This window comes from Fulmarus glacialis, unplaced genomic scaffold, assembly GCF_000690835.1.
Source record: "Fulmarus glacialis isolate BGI_N327 unplaced genomic scaffold, ASM69083v1 scaffold41572, whole genome shotgun sequence".
Classification (NCBI taxonomy): domain Eukaryota; kingdom Metazoa; phylum Chordata; class Aves; order Procellariiformes; family Procellariidae; genus Fulmarus; species Fulmarus glacialis.
Window position 1 is genome coordinate 114,653 of NW_009200565.1, and position 13,084 is coordinate 127,736.

Sequence of the window (13,084 nt, forward strand, 5' to 3'; positions counted from 1 at the left end):
GTTTAGCTTGGCTATTGCCACAGTCCGTAAATAACATTATATTCAATAGTTTAAGCAAATTGAAGTAGGTGGAGGAGCCTTTCAAATCCCACTAGAAGACAGAGATAACGTAAAGAAATGCTGTTTACACAACCTGGGAAAAGAGGATAAGCTGTCCTTACACTGAAAAGAAAGATTCATCTCTGCTGCTCTTACACCCCTTCCCCTGCTTTATTTTTGCTCCCACTCAGCCCTTGCATTTTATTCCATTGAGCACTATTTAATATTTATTACTTCTTTCACTTCAAGGTGGAGATGCAGTTGCTAATGTTAGTCATTTTTAGAGATGGGATTGTGTAGTTGTGTCAGCATGCTTGCAGATGATGCCTAAAACTAAGGATGCCTCTCAGAGCAGTGGCTGACTCAGGCAGTGTGGAAGCAGGTTCACTCTTCCAAGGAGCACTCTGCATAATGAAATTCCTGGGCTGACTGCACAATAAGTGCCTTTGCTTCATCACAGTCATGCTTTCTTACATCATTACAGTTAAATTTCCAGGCACCAAAACCTACATTGACCCTGAAACCTACGAGGACCCAAATAGAGCTGTCCATCAATTCGCCAAGGAGCTAGATGCCTCTTGTATTAAAATTGAGCGTGTGATTGGTGCAGGTAAGGCTGCTGTGGCTTCCTGATTCAACTGTTCCATTTAGCCAGGATCGAAACTCATACATCATAATGACAGGCAAATAATTATACCTCAAGTATAGAAGAACTTTTTGCATTTGCCAGAGTGGTTAAGAGCAATGAAGCTGCACTTGCTTCTAAAATGTAAAAACAAGCGGGGAAAAAAACCAACAAAAACCAAATAAATAAGTAAATGAAGAGTCTTGCTTGACATTGAAAGCTTGTGGGTTTCTAATTCTGTATCTGCTGTTAAAAATGTAATTGGGGAGAGGGGGGCAGTTTTGCTGCCTATTATTTACTGTCAGAGTAAAGGCGTTAGGCATGAGTGCAAATTCTTCTCACTTTCCTTTTGCAAGGGGGCTTTTTGACCTCTGAATTTTTGTTCATGTGAGTAAGGAAAACTGGCTGCAGCACAAAATCTTAAATAGAGACTGGGAAGGTCTTGTTTCTGTATAACAAAATCTTCCCTGGGGCTGTTTTTTGTTCTACCATTTTTCTTTTTGATATTTTATGAATACAAAAAGTTATTGTTTAACTTCTCATGACTGATTGTAATTGCACCAGCATTACATTGCTTTTCTTCCTCTTGAACTGTCTACCACCTACTTAAGCCATGGTGTTCATGCTCTAAAAAGGCAGTTTCATTTGTTTGCATTAAGAAGATATGTGACATTTTTATTGCACTACTCCATGTAGTGAAATTAAGTTTCCATGGGTAAGAAAAATATCAAATACTTTGGATTCCTGGAGGAAGTGTTCTTTTGCTTTCCTGTTGTTTTATAAAAGTATTAGTAGAATACTTTTAAAATCACCCTGTAGTTTGGCATGCACTGTAAATTACATACTGTGATATTATTTAAAAAGAGAAGAAGAAATATCTCTAAAATAAACTGGTTTACTTGTGCAAAAATCTTTACACTTACAATTCACAATGCCTCTTAAAAATAACCTCACTCATGTTGAATCATGTTTTAATTGAGGAATAGTACCATTGAAATTAACAATACTGCTGAGCAAATTATTCCTTCAGATGAGTAAGAGCATAAGAATCCAGCCCTTGCTAATTTTTGTGATGTTATAATGGCAGCATCTCCTCTAATAAATACACAATATACAAGATTTAAATTCAAGATTAGTGTAGAAAAATTACTGAGCTTTATCTTTTGCTTTGAGTTAAAAAACTATCAGCATAGCAACAGTTCAGAGCACAAAGATATATTCAGTTGGATTTTGCAATGCTTTCTGAGCAAAATGCTGAAAACGCTTCAGTTGCAAAGAGTATATAGTTTAAAACGTATTTTCACTGTTATGACAGAGTAATTCCAGAATAATTTTGTTGACTGCAGAAGAATTTATTCTTGATTTTAGTAAGTATAACTGGTAGCAAAAAAACTAATGTGTTTTGGTAGTCATTCTGAAAAAAGTTAATTAGAAGGGCTATGGTGAAAGCATATTGCGTATGGGGTTTAGCTATGGCTTTAACCTGTTGATGTAGATAGCAAATAGGAGTGAAATGAAATGCAGTCCAGGAACAACAGAATGTTAAAGTCCCGAAGAAGCAGCTGAAACTCATACATCAAAGAAGAATATAGAATTTTTACTAGTGACAGCACCAGAAAAGCTACTTAGCCATCTCAATATACATCAGCAGTGCTGGCCACATCAACTATTGAATAGTGCCACGTCTCTCTCAGACAAACAGGGTGCAAGTATGCTTGTGCTCAATTTGCATGAGGGGTATGTGCTTTCCTTGCCAACGTTTTCATTGCCATCCCGCTGCGGCCACCTGTCAGCTACAGAATATGGTGTCCACTATGTTGAGCCCTTGTTCGTACCACACATCCTTTGTTTCAGCCTCTTCCTTGTTGACACGCTGAGCTAGTGGCTGTGTGGCTGTGCAGTATTCCCACTCTTGTCATATTTTCTGGATCCTTTTTGGGCATCATTTCAGCTGAATATACTATTTTCTGGGGAATAAAAGTAGTTCATTGGCTAGCATCCTGGCCTGAAACGCATAACATACAAGTTCAAGTTTCTGGTTTGCCTGAGTGTGAGTGATCTGCTTTTGGAAATCAGTCAAAATCAGATCACAGAGAGCTGGAAAGGAGTTAAGCCTTAGTGTCTCCCATGCCAAGTATCCTAATTACCTGGCTCTGAAGTATCACATACAAACACACATACTCACGTCTTCTTGTCGGCATGGAACAAAAACAATTTTGGAAGGTACTGCTAGAGAAAACTGTTATCCTTTAGTAAGTTCTTGTGGCTAGGAGCTGTGAGTGAGGTGAGTGGTGAATTCATTTACAGTCTTCCATATTCCTAATGAAGTGCAGGAGGGAGATTAAGGCACCAAGAGAAGGGCATGAGCAGCTAGTTGTTATGTATGTAACAGCTATGCCTCATAGTATTCACAGCTATGAGATGATAGATATTCAGACCACAACTCCAGTGCCCAAGGATGGTTGAGGCTAATACCTCACCTGTGCAGGCAGGAACAGTTGTACTCTGTCTGGCCAATTAGCTCAAGTACAGCATGGTATTAACAGAGGTATATGGAGTTGATTGGAGCTAACCTTAATTCAGCTAGGGTAGAACGGGAGGGAGAGGAATTTGATTCTGTATGCAGTCATCTCCTATGAGATTCGTAAAACCAGCCATGCTGAGTGGAGATTTGCCCAAACAAGTCGGTAGGAAATACTAAGGTCCAGCCAAAGTTCTACCCTTCTGGCTGGAGAACCGTGAAGCTGAAGCCCAGGCACTGCTTTTTTCCTTCTTTAAGCTCTGCTATTGGGGGTGACAGGAGAACAGTAGTGTTGGAACGGTGATGGTGTCCAAAAAAAGATTTCTCAGAACTCATCCATTAGGACACTTCAACTTCTACCTCTTCAGGCATTCAGCCTCATTTCAAGGCATACTTCTCTCTCCACTGCCAGCCAGACACCTTGCCAGTGTGTATGTGCACTTAAGTCCTGATCCCACCAGGTTTCTCAGGACCTCAGCCTCTGTCCCAAAAGGATTCTCTAATCAAACTCTCTGTGTTAGTCTTTCCTAATTCAATCATTTTTTTCAGCACTCACCTTAAAACTTGTCTTGGATGTAGGTGTGCCTGCATACTTGTGTATACTCAATAGCTTAATGTTGAGGCACTCACAGGTATGCAGGAGAGAATTTTCAGGCTTGATTTGATTTGGAGGAGGGACTTGGATCTATATCTCCATACTCCAGATAAATTTGCAAACTACCAGATTATTAAATGTTTTTGCGATTAATCTTTCTCTTTTTAAAGAGATGTTCCCCTTTATTCAGGATAAGGTATGTCATTACCTTTTTCTCCTATATATCCCAAGAGATTTTTCTTCCTGGCTACAGAATAGGGGGTCTCTCTTTCTCTGCTGACACGGCTGTGAGGCAAGACACAATCCTTAAATCTTTCACAATCTCAATAATAGTGAGGTAGATATTTTGCTATTCAGACTCCACACCTCGCATGATTCCATCCTCTTTCCTGTCCAATGGAGTCCAATTACTTCTCTCCCAAATTATGGTTGTTGAGGCTTTTTTTTTGGTATTCTTGCTGGCTGTTTGGCCATTTTTTTCACATGCTTTTTCAAGTTCCAATTGTCTGTTAGTTTAGAAGCCTTTTACAAACTTCCACCATTTGCTCTTGTTTGTTTAATGTAACCAAGTTATTATAAGTCACACCTTTCATTTCATAATCCGCAAAGTAAATTGTCCTGCTTGAAGGTAATAATGTAGTGCTTCATTTAACACCATAACGATGTTAAATTAAAAAAGCTGCCTTTTAAAAGAATAAAACCCATCGGATCTAAAGATAGCAATGAAACCATGTAGAACAGAATGACATTTTGACTTAAAAATGGTATTACTATTTCTGTAATAGTATTTTCTTATGAAAGTGACTTAATTTTTATTTCCTGTTTTTGAAAAAATGTAACAAATTACTAACAAGTCTTTTAAAAGATTCAAATAACAGTCCTGTAGATTGGCTTAACGTGTTTACTTCGTAAGGTACTTAGTCAGCAATTCATTTAAAACACATGCCTGCCTTTGTGTTCCTAAGTAATCCATTTCAAATATGAACATTCACATGTTAAATTTAAACACATGCTTAAGCGGCTAGTTGAATCACGGCCTAAAAAGAATATTGATATTATAGTCGGAGTAATTCAGCGCTGTTCTACTTCATTTTAGGAGAGTTTGGTGAGGTGTGCAGTGGACGTTTAAAGCTTCCTGGCAAGAGAGATGTTGCAGTAGCCATAAAAACTCTGAAAGTTGGCTACACTGAGAAGCAAAGGAGAGATTTCCTGTGTGAAGCGAGCATCATGGGACAGTTTGACCACCCCAACGTTGTTCACTTAGAAGGGGTCGTTACTAGAGGTAAGCAGTGGCTCGATCTGTCAGTCAAATAACAGCATAATAGCAGAAATTACTTTAGCTTATTCATGGTCAAAGATTCAAATTACAAACAGGCTGCACACTCCTAATGGATTTTCTCCTGATGCGTAACTAACTAAAGCAATACTTACTTTATGCTACAACCTGAGGAAAAAAATTAAGATGCACACATGATTAAAAGATGAAGTACTTTGAAATATATTATTTTTCTAGTTTCATTTAGCCTCAAAGACCATGCAGGGAGATAAGGTTTCTTATGTCCTTTCATATTATCTGAAGTGTCATTATTCCAGAGTCCTGTTCACACAGCAGGAGTTAGAAGAGCACACTGACATTTTGATTTGTATGGTTTAATTTTGTGAATCATGACCATGTTCCATGCAGACATTTAAGAACTTATTAGAGCTCAGTAACAGTGCTGGAGGCCTCAGAAATGTTTGTTGTCTCAATGGTTCAGTCGTTCAAAGGAATAACATGTGTTTTATCAAAAAAGGCACTCCATTTGTGTTACAGTCTCTCAAACAAAATCTGTCTTCTTTTCTTTCAGGGAAACCAGTCATGATTGTAATCGAATACATGGAGAATGGGGCCTTAGATGCATTTCTTAGGGTGAGTACCAAAATGAAAACATATATAAACATATTTTAAGTGACATATACATTATATTATATATTGTCACTTTTAAAAATATGGTTTTATATATGTGTGTGTATATATGTATACATGCATGGTATTCATATAATTAAAATGGTTTTCAGGCTGAAATAGAGCTTGACAAATACTAGCAGTTCTCTACATCATTTCAGCAAAATCATATCAGGAATGAGAGGATCAGGCAGGATGACATGGGAACATTCTAGGAATTTAAGTGATTTAATGTGGCATAGACATGGCGGGTTTTATTATTGCCACCAGCTGAAGTTAAAACCACTGACACCTGAAGCCCAATCTTCTGACTTTTGGGAGCAGAATTTTATTGTGTCAGCATGGTGGAAATCAGCGTACAAGAATCCCTAAATGAATTATGGTCGTGTTTAAGAGAACAAAGAAAAAAGAAATGCAAGTTCACAACGATTTAGCATTTTTTGAGCGTGTGTTCTGAACTGGCCAATTCTGACTCCTTACCAGGTGTACAAGACAGTGTGAAATGATGTATAAACACTCTGGAGAAGAGAAAGATTATGTTTGTTTGATAAACTCCAAGCTATGAATAAAATTATCAGTAGCCAGGGTTCCAAAAGGAGATAGTTCGTATTTTCTTGATACAGATAATTATGCTGAGAGATGAAGAGCTGTGCATCAGGTGATCTCTCTTAGAAGAGGCTTGCCATGACTTAGCCAGAAATTCATAGTGATTAGCAAGTTTTGTTACTTCTAGTACATTAACTACTCACACATTTCTTAACTGGATGTACTGCTTTATCTCTGAAGAAAATAAAACTTGTGTTTGAAGTGAGTTTCTTTGCCCCAGGATGAATTGCCACAGAAGTAATAAATAAGTAGAAAGCTAAAGTTACAAAACTAATTCTTATTTCTCTTCTCAGCTATACTAACAAGAATTGCTGCTCCTTTCTTCCCTCCAGAAACATGACGGGCAATTTACAGTCATTCAGCTAGTGGGAATGTTGAGAGGAATTGCTGCTGGAATGAGATATTTGGCCGATATGGGATATGTACACAGGGATCTTGCAGCACGCAATATTCTTGTCAACAGCAACCTTGTTTGTAAAGTGTCAGACTTTGGCCTTTCCAGAGTTATAGAAGATGATCCAGAGGCCGTCTACACTACTACCGTAAGAGAAATTGATGGGTTTTAGTAGTTTTGAGATGTGGTTATTAAGAAGAGCATATCTTCTAGAGAGTATAGATAAGAGCAATAGATTAATTGCTTGAGAAATGTTAACTAGTCAAAAGGAAAAGAGTCTCTGCAGAAATCTGGCTGTAATTAGGGATTGATATTTTTGTAAGAACATACATTCTTATTTGGTAAAGTTCTAAAAATTTTGCACAGTATCTTCATTATTCCTTTCCTCATGATTTTCTGTTTGAACAAATACGGAAGTTTTACCCATAAAAATTTTAATCATCTCATTTACTATGAGTCAACTAAAATATTTGTAGGCTATTACTATTTTTCAGACTAGATTTTATCTCACCAAAAAGTTGACTAGCTTGAGGCTAGACTGTGACAAAGCTCAACTCCTGTATTTTCCCTTGCTTTTGGGTGGGACGCTTTTCTTAAATAAGCATTCATCGGGCACACTATGCTCTTTATTCTTTTGTTGAGCCAGCTCCACTTTCCCACCTGTGGGGCCTCGCTGCACTTCTTTTCTCATGCTGAGGGAAGGAGGGGCCCCTGGAATCTGCTCCGACAGGCACAGGGATGCAGGAAAGCGCACCAGCGTTCACGGCTGTCACTCCTGCCACTGGGCTCTAAGTGGGATTCTGGTTTAAAAATGTCAGACCAAGATTTCAGAGGATCCATATGACAAGTCAACGGGATTTATATGCACAGGAGGAGATTCCCCTCACCTAGCTTCAGCCAGCCAGGAGTTAAATGACTAGATATCTAAGCAGCCCCTTAAAATCAGTTGAGAGATAAGCACTTCCAGAGAAATGCATCCAACTTAGCTTAGACAGGTGTCTAAGCTTCTATGGTCCAAGCGTTTTAAGAGCCTAAACTTCCTTAGACTCCTTCGAAAATTCTGCAATCGGTCAACTATAGTAGATGATATAAGTGCCACTTTTGATGTTGATGGAAACAATTATAAATGCACTCTGCAGAAGATGATGTAGAAATTTTGTGGAGAAAAAAGAAAACTTTCTTCTTTTCTTTCTTTTTTCATAGGGTGGAAAAATTCCAGTGAGATGGACAGCTCCAGAGGCCATCCAGTACCGCAAATTTACATCAGCCAGCGATGTGTGGAGTTATGGAATAGTTATGTGGGAAGTAATGTCTTATGGAGAACGGCCTTACTGGGACATGTCAAATCAAGATGTAGGTTATACTTCGTCTGTTTGTGAGCGTGTGTGTGTGTGTGTGTGTTAGAAAAACAGAAAATACATATTGTAAACACATACATATGTGTTTCACTATACATGCATAAAATGTTGGTTTAGAAATAAGATTTATCAAAATACTGTAGGGTTCTCACAAAATGAAAAAGTTACAGAGCTTTCACTTTTTACCTAATTCTCTAAATCATTCTTCTGCCATGTGGGTATTGTAGGTTTTTGTCCCGAGTATCAAGTAAAATTAGAACATCAAAAATAGTAATATGTGCTCTTCACTTTATTACACTTAAGCATAGAAGGAATTAATTTTTTTCCAATAAAAAATAATTCTGAGGTTTCTGACCTCAGAGCAATGATTAAACTGTTGAAAAAAGTTGTTAAAAATCTGAGTGGCAGTTAATGACCTACTTTGGCTTTTTCAAGTTAATTATGCTGATTTAACAATACCCTTGTTTGCATAAAGTATGACCCAGAGCAACAGGTCAGCAGTAATAGAACAGATGGGTGTTAATCTTGATTTATGACAAGAGTATCTATTAATATAGAAAGTACACAGGAAAAAGCCATGCAGGTGAGAAGGATGTCAGAAAGAATGTCATTTAAAGTTCTTCAGGTTGGGGGCTTGAGTGTTTTTTTTATTATTATTTTATTTTTTGATTGAATGATCGACATCAAAGTTGAAAAAAAAAGATAAAAGTGTAAATGATGAGTCAGTTTGGCACACTGCAAAGTTGTTAATATTTGACAGGTCTCAGTGTCAAAGATTTCATGGACTGTCAAAATATGGGCAAACAAGTCCTTGGGGCAGAGAAAGAGAAATATTTACATTCCCTAGACACCCAGTAGAGTTTCATTTCTTTTGACACCTTCCTTCTGTACTAGATTCAAACATAAAAGAAGTCTGACAGGAATATAAGATACCTCAAAGGCAAACCTTACCTATCTTTCAGGGAACAATAAGGAAAAACTTTTAAATAGGGGAGAAATGCTGGTATCTTCATGCTTCTTGTTGGATTTTGAAAAGTATTCCCTCTATTGAAAACTTCAAATAAAGCGCATGAATGAACCTTTTTCATAGAACAACTAATTACCACTTCTTGCAGTTTCATCTCTTTTTAGCATCTTACATAATAATCTTCAATAGCACATAGTTAAAAGATGCATCAATTGTTTGGTAAAATAATTTCAAATATTCTTGTATGCTGTGATCTTCAAGCATGTCCTGAAACATAGTTCCCAAAACTTATACACATCCTACGAATTCCATAGATAAATTTATGATGCAAAAATTTAGAATCATCTTATGATTAGTTATTTATTTTCCTTCACAGTTACCAATGGGAGTATTTAACTGGAATAAAAAATGCTAAATGTGTGTCTTCTAATTTTGCATATACACCAGTCAGTTTATATATCTTAAGTGTATCATTTTGCCTGAAAGTGGATGTGGGTGTAGTCATAGACCAGATCAGATCTCCTAAAAAGTATGTCTCCCTGACTTTGGATCTTCAGATGGCATTTCTTTAATTCTGTCCCTCTTCCTTTAAGTCATTATTTTAGATTGATAGAGGATACAAATCTGTGTTGCGATCTCTTTTTAGGCAAAAGTCCTCCTTTTAGCAGCGACCTGGAGCTAGGGTGCACCAGAAGAACACTCATCCTACAAGTTCCCCGCAGAGGCACAGCGGGCTGAGCACAGATGATACACAGAGTCCCCCCAACTTCTCTGAGCAGTGGGCTTCCCTCAGCTTAATCCTTGCTGGTAACAGTAACTCTCAAGCCACTGCACTTTACCCTATTCCCCTGTTAGACTGCTGGTGTTTGCTAGTTCTTCCTCTCATTCAGTTACTGACCCTAGTGCAGATTAGTTCTTCAGAAAAAGTCAAGAGCTTAGGCTTACATATTTTTTCTTTGCTGTACTCCTGGATTTGTTACCATTATTATGATTATTAAGCTGCATTATTATTCTATACCCAGAAGCAGAGTGATAACATTACATTGTCCGGTTATCCGTATTTAATACTTCTTTGTTGGCAACCAGTATATACAGTGAACAGACCTGGCCCTCTTCAAATCTACTTTGCATCCTCAGATAGCCTGATTATGATAAAAGCATACTTGACTCTTAACAGTATTCCCTTTTTCTCTTTTTGCAGCAAAAACAGAATTTGAAAAACAAATTGTGGGAAGTGTAAATAATACAAATCAATTCTATTAGTAAGAACTCCAGCTATGTTCTCTTTGTAGCTTTGCTTATTTAAAAAAAAAAAAAAAAAAATCCTGCATCTGTTTCATTATCTCCGAGTATTGATTTTTGGAAACCCTCCCCCACTTTTCTTAGTGGATATTCGTGTTTCTTTCTTTTTTTTAAAAAAGAAACTTTACTTATCAATATTTTACAATGTTTTTTCAATGTTTTGGATATTCCCAGCAATTCCATCCATCTCTAACTCATCGTTTTATATTTCCCAGTTTCATCCTTCTTGCTCAGAATACACATCAAAGAAGCTGATTCTGCAGTATCCCCAAAACCTTTTAAAAATAGTATCATCATCTTGATTCCCACCTCTCTTCAGGTTGCTCTGCAGATTGTAGTGACCGTGGAAAAGTCCTGTTCGTGATCCTTTCATTCATGTTTTCACTATCCCTTACACTCTTGGATATAGTCTTATCTGGATGGTTTGCCACTTCTGAGTCTTAGATATTTTGGTGGTTGTGTTGCTGTTGGTGTTATCTGCTTTTTCATTCCTCATTGATGGTCTCTGCGTTCTGACCTCTTAAGCAACTGCTTTGTTTGTAGTAAATGATATGTAGTGGGTTTAATACGTTTTACCTTTTAGGTCAGAAATTTCTACGTTGCTTTTCATAACACACCAGTTGTCCTATACACACTGTAGCTTATTTTTCATTTTTCTTCCACTGCTACTTCTAAGCATAAGGAGCTGTTCTTTTGTTTTTCCTATTGATACTGATCTAAAAGATCTTAAATTTTACTTTTAATGTTTTCTTTCCTGTATAGTATTTTTCTTCCAATTTCCCTGTTCTTCTGCAGAAATCCTCTCTCCCCACCCTGTCTGACAGATAACTTCACTGTCTCTAAAAGGTCACCGCACTCATTCTTCAAGGTGTGGATGTTACTGCAGGAATTGAATATTTCTCAGTCATTTCTGAGTTGTAGGACAGTACTGTCATTCTAAATGTGCAGATAGAAAGCTGAGTCCCAGGGAGATGAGGCAACTTCCCTGAGGTCGGAAGGATGTTCTGTGACACAAACCTGCAGTAAATGCCCTACCACTGGGCTATGCCTCCTCTTTTCACAAAATTTCTTTTCTGCAAAAGGTTTTGATACAATCAGGGATTTCAGCCAGCTTTTTGAAGGTCATTTTGTATTCTTTGCAGTTCTGTCTCCTTTGCAGTCCACTGCTTTTGCATTTTCTCACACAACCTATGGAATATTTTCTATCATCTGAGGTTATAATTTTCACTGAACCCTGGATATTCACCAACTTTATTTATCATACCAGATCTACTTCCTAGGGCTAAATCCAGAACAGCTTCTGGTCTTGCTTTCCGTACAAACCGAGGGAGAAGACAGTCCTATGCACTACCCTTCTGGAACAAGCACCTTTCCTTAGCAATTCTAATACTGCTATGTCAGTCAATGTCAGTATACTTGAAATCCCACATGAACAGTGTTTTAGCCCTCTTTCACAAGCCTTTCTTATCTGCCTTGCTTCCTGATGTGCTTTCTTATCCTGCCCTCAAGCTTTACAGAAGTTTCCTGTGATTTTACTTTACCCATTTTTATTTTTTACTTAAATGGAAATGGAGTTGACTTGGCTAAGGAAGTCAACAGGTGGATGTAATTCTTGGTTCAGACATTTATGCTCTCCTTTGATCGTATCATCATCTAGCAGCATCTTTTATTAAGTCTAACTTTCTGTTTAGGTGATATATTAAAAAAATATTCAGCCAGGTCTTCCTCTCTCACGTGGCACATTTCTGCTACTTTATCATTAATGTAATGTGGCTAGACACAGAATACAACTTTTTTCCCTAACAATTTCTGTCTGCTAAACATTTTTCTTGGATCCTTTTATAATCTCTTCAGACTTTTTGTATTGTATATGTGCATGCACAGATCCCTATCCATTTACAAGTCAGTTGCTTCTACCACACACTCTTTCATAAAAGCCTTGGGGCAAGTAATAATGCTTTCTGAAATAACTCCATTTATCAATCTATCTGTTGCTCCCTTGGTGAATTTAATTGTTGTTCCCTGCTGCTCACTTGACTAGGTAATATAGCTATGTTCTGCACATATAGAATATGCTTAATAAGCCCAAAGATAAAGTCGGGGAAATTATTTGAAAACATGAAGGCTAGTGTCAAAACAACAGACTGATATTTTTGCAATGCTGATGGCAAATTTTAGTTTATTGATTTTCTTTTTTCTTCTTCTCTTTCCTGAACTGGGTAGCAATATATATTTCTTAAATATCCCTTGATGACAAATGATTAACTATGTTGGCTACTAGGTTATAAAAGCAATCGAAGAAGGCTATCGTTTGCCAGCACCCATGGATTGCCCAGCAGGACTGCACCAGCTGATGCTAGATTGTTGGCAGAAGGAACGTGGTGAAAGGCCGAAGTTTGAGCAGATAGTTGGTATACTGGACAAAATGATTAGAAACCCAAACAGCTTGAAAACCCCACTGGGAACCTGTAGCAGGTAAGAAAAGCTTTAGTGTGCATTCGTATGATGGTGCGCGTGGCTGGGTTCTGGATGTTCTGCTTGGTGGCTGGTTCCAGTTCACACTTACTCCATGTGTCTCTCAGTTCCTCCTTCCTCCTGTTCCCTGTTCTTCCCTTCCTCATTTGCCCTTCTTTTTTACCATGCTGAACAAAGCCAAAAAGAACTTTCTTAAAAAATAACCGAAATAAAGAAAGTAAATATCATGGAACTAATACACTTCTCAGTAAACTACT

At 37.6% G+C, this 13,084-nt stretch overlaps 1 protein-coding gene across 1 annotated transcript in view; it reads left to right on the plus strand.

Moving 5' to 3' along the window:
• Positions 1-13,084, plus strand: part of LOC104073757 (ephrin type-A receptor 7) — a gene marked incomplete at its 5' end in the record, with an annotated part of 95,040 nt that overhangs the window by 78,656 nt on the left and 3,300 nt on the right. The window contains 6 exons of the mRNA XM_009573646.1: positions 524-649; positions 4,877-5,062; positions 5,628-5,689; positions 6,664-6,873; positions 7,929-8,078; positions 12,634-12,827. Coding sequence (XP_009571941.1) covers positions 524-649; positions 4,877-5,062; positions 5,628-5,689; positions 6,664-6,873; positions 7,929-8,078; positions 12,634-12,827 — 928 coding nt within the window. The remainder of the gene's footprint in view (positions 1-523; positions 650-4,876; positions 5,063-5,627; positions 5,690-6,663; positions 6,874-7,928; positions 8,079-12,633; positions 12,828-13,084) is intronic.